The sequence below is a fragment of the Gadus macrocephalus genome, chromosome 4 (assembly GCF_031168955.1).
Source record: "Gadus macrocephalus chromosome 4, ASM3116895v1".
Taxonomy (NCBI): domain Eukaryota; kingdom Metazoa; phylum Chordata; class Actinopteri; order Gadiformes; family Gadidae; genus Gadus; species Gadus macrocephalus.
In genome coordinates this window covers 21,081,952-21,095,470 of record NC_082385.1, presented here as the reverse complement: position 1 = coordinate 21,095,470, position 13,519 = coordinate 21,081,952, and the positions used below count along the sequence as shown (strand labels likewise).

General features: G+C 46.2%; 1 protein-coding gene across 2 annotated transcripts in view; it reads left to right on the top strand.

The window, feature by feature from the left end:
- Positions 1-13,519, top strand: part of mgat5 (alpha-1,6-mannosylglycoprotein 6-beta-N-acetylglucosaminyltransferase) — a 136,918-nt gene that overhangs the window by 110,805 nt on the left and 12,594 nt on the right. For both annotated transcript variants that reach the window (XM_060048883.1, XM_060048884.1), the window contains exons 12-14: positions 8,303-8,452; positions 10,937-11,083; positions 11,430-11,546. In XM_060048883.1, coding sequence (XP_059904866.1) covers positions 8,303-8,452; positions 10,937-11,083; positions 11,430-11,546 — 414 coding nt within the window. The remainder of the gene's footprint in view (positions 1-8,302; positions 8,453-10,936; positions 11,084-11,429; positions 11,547-13,519) is intronic.

The window sequence follows — 13,519 nt, the reverse complement described above, 5'->3', positions numbered from 1 at the left end:
ATATTTGTCACAATTTTCTAAATGGAGAAAAGGTGGTGAGAGCGTCAAGACTGAGGCCGAGTGAATTCCTAGCTACTGTTAGCAACTGGCCCCTCATTAGCTTCAGCGGTCATTAGCAGAGAGTCAAAATCTCTTCTCCACCGGGGCCTGTGTTGCTGCCATGCTGCCCTTTGGCTCCACCCTGGAGGACAATCAGCTGGGCACCATGAAGGCTACTTGGACTGGGCACTCTGACATCACCAGCTCACCACATTCCCGGGCCTCTGTCCACACGCCCCATCTCAGTCTGTCGTTTAGTCGAGATCCGTCCTTAAAGTCATATTTTTTTGTGGCCAGGCAGGATGGCTTCACATCCCGAAATTTTATAATATTGCATCTATTCATTTTCATTTAGATTGGAGGCGTCTTTGATGTTGAAAGCTACACACACACACACACACACACACACACACACACACACACACACACACACACACACACACACACACACACACACACACGAACAAGGATGTGGTTATCTGTGACCACTGATGTCCACGGCCACCGTGGGACACGCGTATGAAACAGTGCTCTCTTGTATCAGAAACAAGCCTTTAGGACAGTAACCAGCCAGGAGAAACCTAGCAGGCTGGGAGTGGGGGCGATAGACCCATATCCTTTAGTGTCCAGCCTCTCTCATCCTGTGAACATAGAGAGAGGCTTGGTCAGACCATGAAGGGTGTGTCAGAAGGCGTATCCTGGTCATAAAAACAAGCGTAGACAACCGTGACTGGCACTGATAGAAATTCTTATCCTCTGGTGTCCAAATTGGCCTGTAGATCCCTCACCCCTGACAGCCCCTCTCTCCTCCTCCTCTACACTTCAGCCCCTCCTCGCCCGACTATCTGTCCGCCTCCCCCGTCCCATTGTTACGTTGTTTTTCCCAGGCACCAAGGTTAACTCATTCCCTCGGATTCAAAGGACATAAAACTCCCCCTTTTCTCTCTCGCGCTCTTCTCTCTTCCACCCTCCCTCCTCCTCCTCCTCACTCACCTCCTCCCTCTCCTCTCCTTCCTCCTCCTTCTCCCCTCCTCCTTCTCCCCTCCTCCCTCTCCTTCCTCCTCAATCCCCACCCTTCCTCCCTCTCTCTCCTCCTCCCTCTCTCTCCTCCTCCCTCACCTCACCTCCTCCCTCTCCTCTCCCTCCTTCCCTCCTCCCATTCTCTCCTCTTCCCTCACCACCCCTCCTCCCTTTCCTCTCCCTCCTCCCTCTCGTCCTCCTAAATCACCTCCCTTCCTCCCACCCTCCCTCCCTCCTCCCTCACCTCCACCCCTCCTCTCTCTCCTCTCCTTCCTCCTAACTCATCTCCCTTCCTCCTCCCTCCCACATCCCTCTCCCTCCTGCACCTGCACCCTTTTCTCTTGCACTTTTCTATCTTCAGATTCTCTCTGTCTCTGTCTCTCTCTCTCTCTGTGTGTGTGACTCTGTCTCGTCTCTCCTTCCACCATTATCCCGTACCCTGCCCCCCCTTTTTCCTGGTTCTATGATACAAAGACGTGTACATCAGAGTGATTCCGCTGGAAATATCAGTCATCGTATACGTGAGAAAGTAGAGCCACAATAGAGAAGGTGATGCGTCATGCAGAGCAGCTTATGAACCATTTCAGGAAACACAACGCCAGACAGGAAGTTGTGTTGACAACTGTGGGTGAAAGGTCATGGTTGTGTAAACGGAAGCTAATTGTATGTGTTGTAAGTTTATGGCATTGAGGCGACGTCTCTTAGGAAACGAATGCACTTTGGTTTTTCAAAGTTTGGACTTGCCTATCTCTTTCGCCTAATCCTTGCAAGCACTTGCGCAGACACACGCACGCGCATGTGTCAACCTGTCAGGTTCTCAATCCAAGTCCCAGAGCACGAGGATTAGACCAGTGATTTCACCTTCTAATTAGGACTGCCCTCCGCTAGAGTCCCTGACAGGAGTGCACGCTCTGAAAGAGGACCCTGACACACACACACACACACACACACACACACACACACACACACACACACACACACACACACACACACACACACACACACACACACACACACACACACCATTAATCACAGGTACAGTCTCAAAGGCCTAACACACCATGAAAGGCCAGTTTAGGCATATTTCATGGGTACAGAGGCCGCTTTCCTGTTCCCCATGTATGTTTATCAGAACGTCCAATTGCGGCGTCTTTTGGTCAGTTAAGAGGGTTTCCATGTTCCTCACCCCTCTACATCTATCATTATGGAGGAAGTGGGAGGCCCTGCTTTGATCTTTACTTTCTCTTTAAAAAAAACTTCATGACACCAAACCAAGACGGTGAGGTCGGGCCCAGACCTTACCTTTTATGCTAATGCACCGTCTTCATCAGGAGTGGTAACAAAAACGACATTAAGGTCAGGAGAAATGAGTCTCTGTGGTGAGCATCCTCCTTATCCAGCTTGTCCCTGTTTTTATGTAGCTTTTTAGACATAGGCACTCACACCTTCAAAACTGGTGTTACTGTTGTAAATATTGAAACATTTACGTTTAGTTTAACTCCATAAAAGAAGGAATGTTTTTAACATTTCCGAGAAAAGCGAAGAGCAGCTTTCTGACTTACTCAGACCTAGTAAACAATAACGTATACATCTCAGATTCAATTCTAGCCAAGTTGGAAATATTCGAAGAATATCTTATTGGTAAGGTGTATGACATCAGCCAGAGTATGGATCGGAATAAACTCATTGGATCAGAGGGAAGATGAAGCTGCAGACCCAGTTCTGTGTGAAACATGTCCGTAGGCAGATTACACCAATCATCTTTGCCTAGTCTGAAGTGCTTCCAATCTAAATGATTTAGGGGAAGTTGATAATAACTAATATGTCTCAGGTTTTCTGATGGAATCGTTTGCCTTTGAAGTTTAAGATTATTAATATTCATTCTGTGATTCATGGCTGTATAATTCATTGAACTCGAGACTGCCCGCGTAGTTACTGATTTTATTGGTACAGTTTTAATTCAAGCCCAACGCGATCCCAATAGAGACCAATCTATGGTGCTCGGTTCACAGCCTGATTTATAGAAACAGGACTCATTCCTTTAAAAACAGTCCATAAAGTGTCCTGAGGCAGGACAGGAAGTGAACTGGCTAAAGTGTCCTGAGGCAGGACAGGAATTGAACTGGCTAAAGTGTCCTGAGGAACAGGAAATGAACTGGACAAAGTGCTAAAATGCATCCTAGGGACCTCAGCCTGCCTGTGACACGGTCCTTTAGCAGGTAGCAGAACTGTCATCCTCTCTTGATTCACATGTATCCTAGTCTCACAATTCAGATTTAAGATGAAGTTTTCACGTTTTATGGCAGAGGAGCTCAAATTTGGGTGACGGGCTGTGTTGGCCTATCATGTTGCTGGAGGCGGGCCACTGTGACTCCATAATTGCCGAACAAAGCTCAGCCATTCGTAGTAAACTAACAAAATGTCTGTAAGGGTTTCAACACTGTAGACTGGAAACTGTAGAAACACAGTTATGAACATATGCATGGGGATATGTGAATGATGTCCCTTCTTCGACATGGTGTCAAGAAGGTCTAGATCAGGGATGGGCAACTGGCGGCCCGCATGCGGCCCGCATCCTCACTCAGTGCGGCCCGCATCCTCACTCAGTCAGGCCCGCACATAATAAAAATTAAAAAAAAAGAAGAATAATAATTTATCGAATTACAGAAAACTCGGTCCAGAAAGATGAGAAGAATTCATAGAATTCGAAGGCAAACCCATGCGTCTAGTTTGCTTAGAAGCGATATCAGTCGTTAAAGATATCCACTTAAGTCGCCACTGCAACTACTACAACTGCTTGTTGGGTTTGAGTTCATTGAGTTGTTGCACTTAATGTTAGGCCACTGTTTTTCAGTTTTTTGACTTCATTGAATGATAATAATAATAATAATAAATTTTATTTATACTGCACTTTATATTCAAGAATCTCAAAGTGCTTCAGAGAAAAAAATACCAAAAAACTATTAAAAAAGGGGGAACCTCAAAGAAAGTTTAGCTGAATGCTCTTTTAAAGAGATGGGTTTTGAGATTCCGTTTAAAAAGAGCTGTAGTCTGTGGAGCCCTCAGGTGGTCAGGGAGGGCGTTCCATAGTCTAGGGGCAGCAGCAGAAAAGGCCCGATCACCCATGGTGCACAGCTTCGTATGTCGGGTTTGGAGGGTGTGAGTGGATCCTGAACGGAGTGTACGTGAGTTTGTCGGGGGGGTGAGGAGTTCCTGAAGGTAGAGGGGGGCAAGTCCGTGAAGGCACTGGTGGGTGAGGAGGGAGACCTTGTACTCAATTCTGAGTGAGACAGGGAGCCAGTGCAGTGATTTCAGGATGGGGGTGATGTGCTCATGCTTGCGCACCCTCATCAGGACCCTGGCAGCACTGTTTTGAATGTATTGGAGCCTCTGGATGCTCTTGCCAGGGATCCCAATGAGGAGTGCATTGCAGTAGTCCAACCTGGAGGAGACAAAGGCATGGACGAGCTTCTCTGCATCAGCCAGGGTGAGTGATTGGCGGAGTTTGGCGATGTTCCTGAGGTGGTATAAAGCTGTCTTACAGAGGTGTTTGATGTGGGTGTCAAAATTAAGTTGTGGGTCCATTTTAACACCGAGGTTGGTGACGGATGTGGAAAGGGGGACGTTTTTGCCAGAGAAGGTGATATTGGTGATGGTGGGGGAGCGGAGCTGATGTGGCGTGCCAACAAGGATGGCTTCCGTTTTATGGCTGTTAAGTTGTAGGAAGTTGAGCTTCATCCACGCCTCTATCTCCTCCAGGCAGGTGGTCAGTGTGGATGTTGGCAGAGGGGCAGAAGAAGTGGGGGTTGTCCTGATGTAGAGCTGTGTATCATCAGCATAGCAGTGGTAAGACAAGCCATGCCTGCTAATGACACTACCCAGGGGGAGCATGTACAGTGAGAACAGTGTGGGGCCCAACACCGAGCCCTGGGGGACACCGCAGGTGACGTTGTTGGTGTGTGATTTTGCTTTGCCCAGGGCAACGTGCTCAGTTCTGTCAGTGAGGTACAAGGTGAACCAGTTCTTTACATTTCCTGATAGTCCAATGGTGTATTGCAGGCGGTGAAGGAGAATATTGTGGTCAACCGTATCAAAAGCAGCTGTTAAGTCCAGGAGGATGAGGAGAGATGGGGAGCCGGTGTCTGCTGCCATCAGGAGGTCATTTGTGACCCTGACCAAGGCTGTTTCTGTACTGTGGCCATAGCGGAAACCAGACTGGAATTTTTCAAACAAGTGATGTTGTATGAGGTGATCCTGGAGTTGTGCTGCAACTGTTTTTTCCAGAACTTTTGACAGAAATGGGAGATTTGAGATGGGCCTGTAGTTGGAGAGGACTTCTGGATCAAGGGTAGGTTTTTTTAATGTTGGTCTGATGACAGCAGTTTTTAATGCAGATGGGATATGGCCGGCCAGGAGGGAGTGGTTAATGATATTGGTGATGAGTGGAGAGACAGCAGAGATGTTGGCCTTCAGCAGAGCTGTAGGGAAGGGGTCTAGTGCACAGGTGGATGGCTTCATTTTCCTGATGACGTCCTCCACCTCTTCCTTTGTGATGCTGGAGAAGGAGCAGAGGGTCTGGACAGAGTCAATCGGTGGGTCAGCAGTTTGAAGGGGCAGGGCAGTAGTGATGGAGAGGTGTGAGCGGATGTTATTCACTTTTTGTTTAAAAAAGTTGATGTGCATGTTGCACCTCTCCGTGGTGACATCAGATTGGGATGGTAAAGGGGGTTTGAGAAGGTGATGGACAGTTGAAAAGAGCTGTTTGGAGTTACCAGGGCTATTGTTGATTATTGCGGAATAGAACCTGGACCGTGCATTATTCAGGGCTTCAGCATATGCCCTCCTGTGTTCCCTGTATGCCTGTTTGTGAACGGTCAGACCAGAGGCCTTGAGTCGCCGCTCAAGGACACGCCCAGCAGCCTTCATTGTACGTAGTTCACTGGTGTACCAGGGTGCGGAGCGCGAGAAGGAGACTGACCTCGATGTTAAGGGGGCGTGGAGATCCAGGAGACTGCTCAGGGACTGGTTGTATAAGTCCACTGAGTCAGCAACAGAGAGGGAGTCAGTTGAGCCAGAGGAGAGATGTTGAAGGTCCAGGGCCAGGGCATCCATGTTGATATTTTTCACATTCCTGAAGTGGATCTGCCGCTTTGGTTTGGTGTGGGAGGAAGGAAAAGGGAGCTCCATTGACACAACTCTGTGATCCGAGACGCCAAGATCATAGACCAGTAGGTTGCTGATGGGGGCGGAGTTTGAGATGACCAGGTCAATTGTGTGTCCTCTGGAGTGTGTGGGGGCATCAACATGTTGTTGTAGGTTGAGGGAGTCTAGCAGCTGAAGAAAATCAGCAGCGGGCTGGCATGAGGGGGTGTCTACATGAATATTTAAATCACCCAGAATGATGGTATTGGCAGAGGTAGTACAGAGTGTTGTGAGGAGATCAGACATTTCCGGGATGAAAGCAGAGTTGGGTTTAGGGGGCCTGTATATGAGTAGAACAGTCATGGGATGGGGGGGCTTGAATGTGAATGCAAGACATTCAAAGGAGGAAGTTGTAGGCAGCACCATGGGGGACAACTCCAGGTCCTGTTTGTGGATGACAGCTAGGCCACCACCGCGTCCAGTTCTGCGGGCTGCCTCCAAGTAACTGTAACTGTAACTGTAGGCTTCGTTTAGGGCAGAGTAAACCTCTGGCTGGTGCCGGGTTTCTGTTAGACACATGAAGTCAAGTCCTTTTTCCCTGATATTTTCCCTGATATGCTCTTCAATCAAGCTGGATTTATTATTCAAGGATTGAGTGTTGAAAAGTTCAAATTTAACCAGTGACTGTGGAGTTATTCTCTGTACAGGTCGCAGAGCCTTAAAATCCACTCCGCGCAGGTTGGAATCCACTCCATGAAATCTATCCAGCCGGGAGTGCGGGGATCTCGCGATGTTACGTCTTTTGCCCTCAGCCGTCTCAGCGGACCTAATGGATGTGATGAAGCCGGCAGGCTGACCATAAATAAAGTTTCTCCCTGAGCCTCTGTGGATATATCGAGGTCTACGCAATAGTCCTAGCTGCTTAATGGTGGAAATACAGGGTGGGATGGAGCGATTGTTGTACTTCAGCAGCTGTGGGGCGAAGTACGTCAACATTGAACCTGATGTTGAGTGATGTTTGCCTGTTAGCAGCTAGGTACGGACCCGACGCATCTGGGGAAGAGCTGGGAGGCAGTGCAGAAAATCCACGAGACAGTAGAGACAGCTTAGCAGGTTGACCAGGGCATATTCCTCACCAGGATCGCCGGAAAAAAAAACGCCAGCAGTGACCAGGAAAATGTCACATCGGCTACTTGTTTTTAGCCGTTTTTAGCCGTTACTAGGGAAACCAAAATAACAAGTGAGCTACACGGCTCTTCACAATAACACAATAACACTGGAACAACTAAAGACAGTCCATAAGCTTGCTTTTCGTCGCTGATGTAGCTTGCAGGGAACCAAGTAGAGATAATATGTCAACAAAAAATCACTTTTTAAGTAAAATTGGCCAAAATTGGCCCAAAAATTGCTTGGAAAAGCGGCGAACAGACAGCGCCAGCGTCCTCTCCGTTTGTTGCCTAGATACAAAGGGCTCACATGATGATGTATGTGAGCCCTTTGCACTGATAAAAATACTGACCATTCATGTGGCTGTTTGAGCATGGAAAACATGAAATGAATGTATGTTGGTTCAATTAACATACCGTACATAGGTTATGATTCTGGATGATTTATAGGTAGTGGCCATCCCCAAAATGCACCAGAATACAGGAAATCATATCTACCAAATTAAAAATTGTGTAGCTTCTCTCAGCTCACGTTTAGTTGAAGTGTGCAGTCATGTGGCCCTCCGATGGTTATGATGAAAAATGTGGCCCTCTTTATCATGAAAGTTGCCCATCCCTGGTCTAGATAATATGAACTTTGTTGGGGCCGTACCATGGAACCATTGTAATTGAAAGATGATGATAAATCTTTGTAGAATAATAATTAAACTGCAAAACGTTTCGAAAATATTAACATTAAGTATAAATGTAGATGTAAAAATAAGTCAAAACATTATGAATAATTGAGGTACATTATCGACAGTTTACTCTACATTATTGAGACACAAATATTCCTTACCTACTGAATCTCCGCTGAAGGAGCTGCCTCCATAGGGTCCATCAGGACAACCAGACAGTATGCTAATCCAAGTATTTTCCCCATCGGTCTGCCTCAGGACAAGAAGAAGTACCTGGACCTCATCCACAGCTACATGGAGGTTCACGGCACCGTGCACGGCACCAGCACCGTCCACCTGCCCAGCTACGTCAAGAACCACGGCATCCTGAGCGGCCGAGACCTGCAGTTCCTCCTCAGGGAGTCCAAGGTCAGACCCCAAATTTTGGGATTTAGCCCCAAATTTTTGGATTTAGCAGATGCATTTAGCATTTAGCAGACGCATTTAGCATAAGCATTTCGCAGAAGCATTTAGCCGACACATTCAGCAGACGCATATATCCAAAGGGACTTCAAGGTTTGCATACAATCAAAGTATTGGTGATATTTATGGTGGTATATTTTCTGGTTGCTACTAGGGGGTAGAAAACGCCCGTTTACTTGACCACTTTAAGGAATTATTAGCAGCAGGAAGGTGAACTTCAGTCATCAGCAGAGTTAGTTTTGTGTGAATCATAAAGGTGGATTCCATAGTTCCCCGACCCAGCGTTAACCAAGATGAAACCAAGACAACACCCATTTAACCCAGAGGACGATCCTCAACCAACAGGTTTTAATGCTTATCTCATGAGAGGTATTTAGAGCTAGCTTATTTTGTTATTATTATTTGATTTGATTCTTTGATTTGATTCAACGGCCTTGTATGCGATCGCATCCCCACAACCTAAAGGGCCCTCTCTCTGTCAAGACACGCACACACTCCCGCTTGGATGTGTGGGGGGTGATGCGGGGGAGGAAAAGACAGGGAGGGAAGGAATGATAGAAATAGGGAGGGATTGGTGGATGAGTAGAATAGCAGATACTAACAAATGTGGGGTTTTCTTTGGTCCAGTAGCACCTATTAGATTGCGTAACGTCACCTAGCATTTGCTTTTATTCAAAGCTTTTCATTAGCTTGCTGTGACCATAAAGCACACACAAAAACATAAGTCCACTTCTAGTAATAGTTAAATGTTGTGGTCACATGACTGTATTCTTCGCCAGCCAACTGCTTAGGGGAAGTGGAGTGGAACAATCATGCCAATACCATACTCGAGAGAACCAGAGATGTTGTTTACGGAATAGAGAAAGGGACTTTTTATTTACACAACTAACCAGACACAACAACAGGTTTGTTTTTTCTGCTCAAGCTTGATGTACTAAGACGCTATTTGTTTTTGCAGTTGGTGTTCTCATCTCATGTGCTTGGAAAGGATTGAGTGATGTGATGGGTTTAAGAGTTCTGATCAGTGGTGAGGTGTCAATAGGGAAGTGACCAGCTTCACAGTGATAGTCTCCGTCAAACTCGAATGTCTGATTAAAGCAGAACTCATTCCAGCACACCTGAAAAACAGGAAACACCAGCACTACTGGAGGGTAGTTATAGTCTGCAAACCGAGGTATTAAAATGGTTACTCTAACTGGTTTATCTATTCACACACACATGTTAGTCCTGTGTTGTGCGTATTACAGTACGTGTTCCACAATCCAACAGTTGGTCCGGTGTCAGGCCATCATTGGCTGCATTCAATGTGTTTCGGGGGGTAAGACTGCAGACAATACTAGCGAGGAACACAGAATCTCTCTCTCGCTCCCTTTCTCTCTCGCTCTTTCATTCTGTCTCTCTCTCTAACTCCCCTTCTCTCTCTCTCTCTTTCCTACTGTCTCTGTCTCAATCCCCTTTTCTCTTTCTATCATTCTGTCTCTCTCTCGCTCCCCTTCTCTCTCTATCTCTTTCATTCTGTCTCTCTCTCTCTCGCTCCCCTTCTCTCTCTCTCTTTCATTCTGTCTGTCTCTCTCCCTCGGTCATTCTCACTGACTGCCTCTCATTCTGCGGTGTGTACACACAGGGCCTCAATGGTGCTTTGCTGCCCCCTGTAGGCACGTTGAGGATATACCGCTCTCCTCACATTGTATATTGCATTTGACTGGCTCCCTCAATGATGTGTGTGTTAGTGTATAATAAAACAGTATGTGCTTATTTTGTGCATGTTTAACGGGAAGAGCCTGAGCGGCATGAAAGGTGTAAGTGTTTTGCAGTGTATGTGTGTATGTTTGTTTCTTTGCATGGTTTCCAATCATCGCTCGCAGGGTGCTTGAGGGTGCGTCTCTCTGTCTCTCTGTCTCTCTCTCTCTCTCTCTCTGTCTCTGTGTGCTGCTAACAGACCAGCCTTTGTCGCCAACCCCAGACCTTCACTGAAGGAGAGCTCATACCACTGCTGCTCTCCTTGTAACTCCTACTCTCTGGCTCTCTCTCACCATCCTTCGCCCTGGTTTCTGTCAAGGGGCACTCTAGGCAAAAAGAAAAAAAAACTCTTTATCCTATACGTCACACGCACACCAACTCCTGTTCGAGCTGACGCCTGCCACAGCACACAGGGCTTACACGTTACTTTCAATTATTCACTCCTTAAACACACCCATGTGTGGGTGTTTCTTATTGACTGCAGTTGTGTTTTGCATCGGGAGAGTATATTGTGGTGATCCTGTGGGACATGAGCCATCGCTTCTGCATTTAACAGCATTACCTCACTATCTTGTTCTCAAAACCTTTGACCATGGTCCTCGCTGCTACACTACTGTGTCTTTGTACTTTGTCTTTCAATTCACTGTGCATGCATAAAGTGTCTCTGTCTCTGTCTCTCTCTCCGTCCAGCTGTTTGTGGGCCTGTCTTTCCCCTACGAAGGCCCCGCCCCCCTGGAGGCCATAGCAAATGGTTGTGCGTTCCTCAACCCCAAGTTCACCCCTCCCAAGAGCAGCAAGAACGCAGACTTCTTCAAGGGAAAGCCCACTATGAGAGAGGTGAGAAGGTGGGGTACTAAGAGAAGGAGGTGGGGGGGAAGATTTTGGCTATGCTGTTCAGACATGTTTGCTAGATTAAACTGCTGGTCATAGGTGTGTGTGGTCTCTTAAACAACCAGTAATTGAATCTCTATCCTTATATTTACCCCTCTTTCCTCCTCCCAACTCCCTCATATTCTCCTCTCACTTCTCCTCCTCCTCTCTCCTGCTCCTCCTCTCACTCCTCCTTCCCCTTCTCCTCCTCCTCGCCCCCTTCTCCTCTACCATTTCCTCTTCATCTTCCTCCTCCACCTCCTCTCTCTTCCTCCCTCTCTTCCGCTCTCCTCTTCCTCTCTCCTCCTCCAAGCTCACCTCCCAGCACCCCTATGCAGAGCTGTACATTGGGCTCCCCCACGTCTGGACGGTGGACATCGAGAAACCTGCCGAGGTGGAGCAGGCCATCCGCACCATCCTCAGCCAGAAGGTAACCATGACGACAGGGAAGGAGTGTGCAGAGAGACGGGAGCATGAGAGGAGAGGAACATGACAGCAGAGGGAAGAGTGGATGTGCTTTGGCAATTAGCATGGACCATTTAAAAAGAGGATAAGGGAGCAGGAGAGAGGAGAAGGGAGCAGGAGAGAGGAGAAGGGAGCAGGAGAAAGAGCTGAATCAGTAGCTGGGTTGGGCAGCAGTTAAAGGTGAAGGTGAGTGAGTGGGGATCAAAAGGAATAGCGGGTGATGGTGTTGATGTGTGTAGGTGATGGTGGGGCAAAGTAACTGAGCTGCGTAGGGGAGAGGGAGGGAAGGAGGGAGGGGTGGGGGTGGTGATGGCAACAATGGGGTCCGTTCACCGAACCACCACTCATATGCTCTGAGAGGCACAGCGGACTGCTGCCGGTCTGGTCATGCTCACACACGCACACACACTCACACTCACATGTGGATGGACAACACAATGGCCTTCATTGTTGCAGTGTGTTCTGTTTAGTTTATACTGCTGGCTTGTATTGAAACTGCTTTAAATTCCCATTAAATGTGTTCACGTGACCAGTGGTAAAATGAGAAGAGATCAGGCTTTGACTCGCTGGTTTTAATGTTCAATGAGAACCATCTAAGGCAGGGCCATATGTACCAAAACTTATATTGCGATATTTTCTGTTACATTTTTTGCCCCGATATACGATATTAGAATGATGTTTTCAACAAAACAGGCAAAGTGGGTAGCTTAACTCAACACCACAAGTAATCACCATCAACCATTTATTTAGGTTTAGTTTTGTTTTTTTGCTCAACAAAGCACAGCTTTGCATAAAACAAAGGTTTGAGGTTTGAACAATCACGGTTCACGGTTCGAGGTTGGAACGATGGAGCGTCGAAGAAATGGGCAGTCCCCAGCAAAATAGGGCTGCTAGATTATGGAAAAATTCATAATCACGATTGTTTTGGTCAATATTGAAATCACAATTATTTCAACGATTATTTTTGAGCATGTATTTATTCAGCATGTCTTTCCCAAAAAAACTTTGTAACTGAGAACTTAGAAATTTCGCCCAAATTTTACACAAAATGTTCAAAAAGAAAATGTTCCAATCTAAAATAATATACAGACATGTATCCAGCTGTTCTGCCCTTTCTATAAAACAGGGGTCGGCAACCCTAGGCACGCCTGCCACCACTGGCACGGGGCAGCATAATCATTGGCACACTTGAACCCCCCCCCCCCCCCCTTTTTATTTATTATTATTTAAAATATTCACAGCACAATGCGGCAGCATATTCATTACTACCAATTTTTTTTTGCCCTTTATTCTGTTTTGGGCATTTCCTCCCAGTGCAAATATGTTTCAATTTGGTACAGAAAGCAGTGTTCTGAAATGGGATCAATTAATAGTTTTTAAACCTATTTTGTGATTAATAGAGAAAAAAATATTTAAAATATTGTTGCAAGTGGCCTGTATGCATCGCATTCACATGGTATTGCAAAGCTGTACATGTCTTAAAGATATTGATGTGGATGGTTACAACATTCTCATATATTCTCGTTTTTTACATTTCTCACAGTGCAAATATGTTTTTGAATGAGTTTCTGAAAATTGTGTTTTAAGATGGGACATATGTAATTACATTTTGTAAACACCATGTAGCAAATATAACAACCAAAAAAAAAATTAAAACGTTAATGCATGATTGTGGACTATATGGAAATAGTACATTTCCAGGTCTTCTGGAAATGGTTTTGGTCGCTGTGTCATAATTCAGCTTAATCTTTTGCTTAAGGACACTCATTAATGAGAAATTCTCAAACTGGCGCTGCATGTTGAAAAGGTTGCTGACCTCTGCTATAAAACATAAAAAAAGAATAAAAAAAAAACCTGATTATATTAATTTTGTGATCGCAATGCCACATCAATATAATATATAATATACGCGATATTGTCTCAACTACATATCTCCTG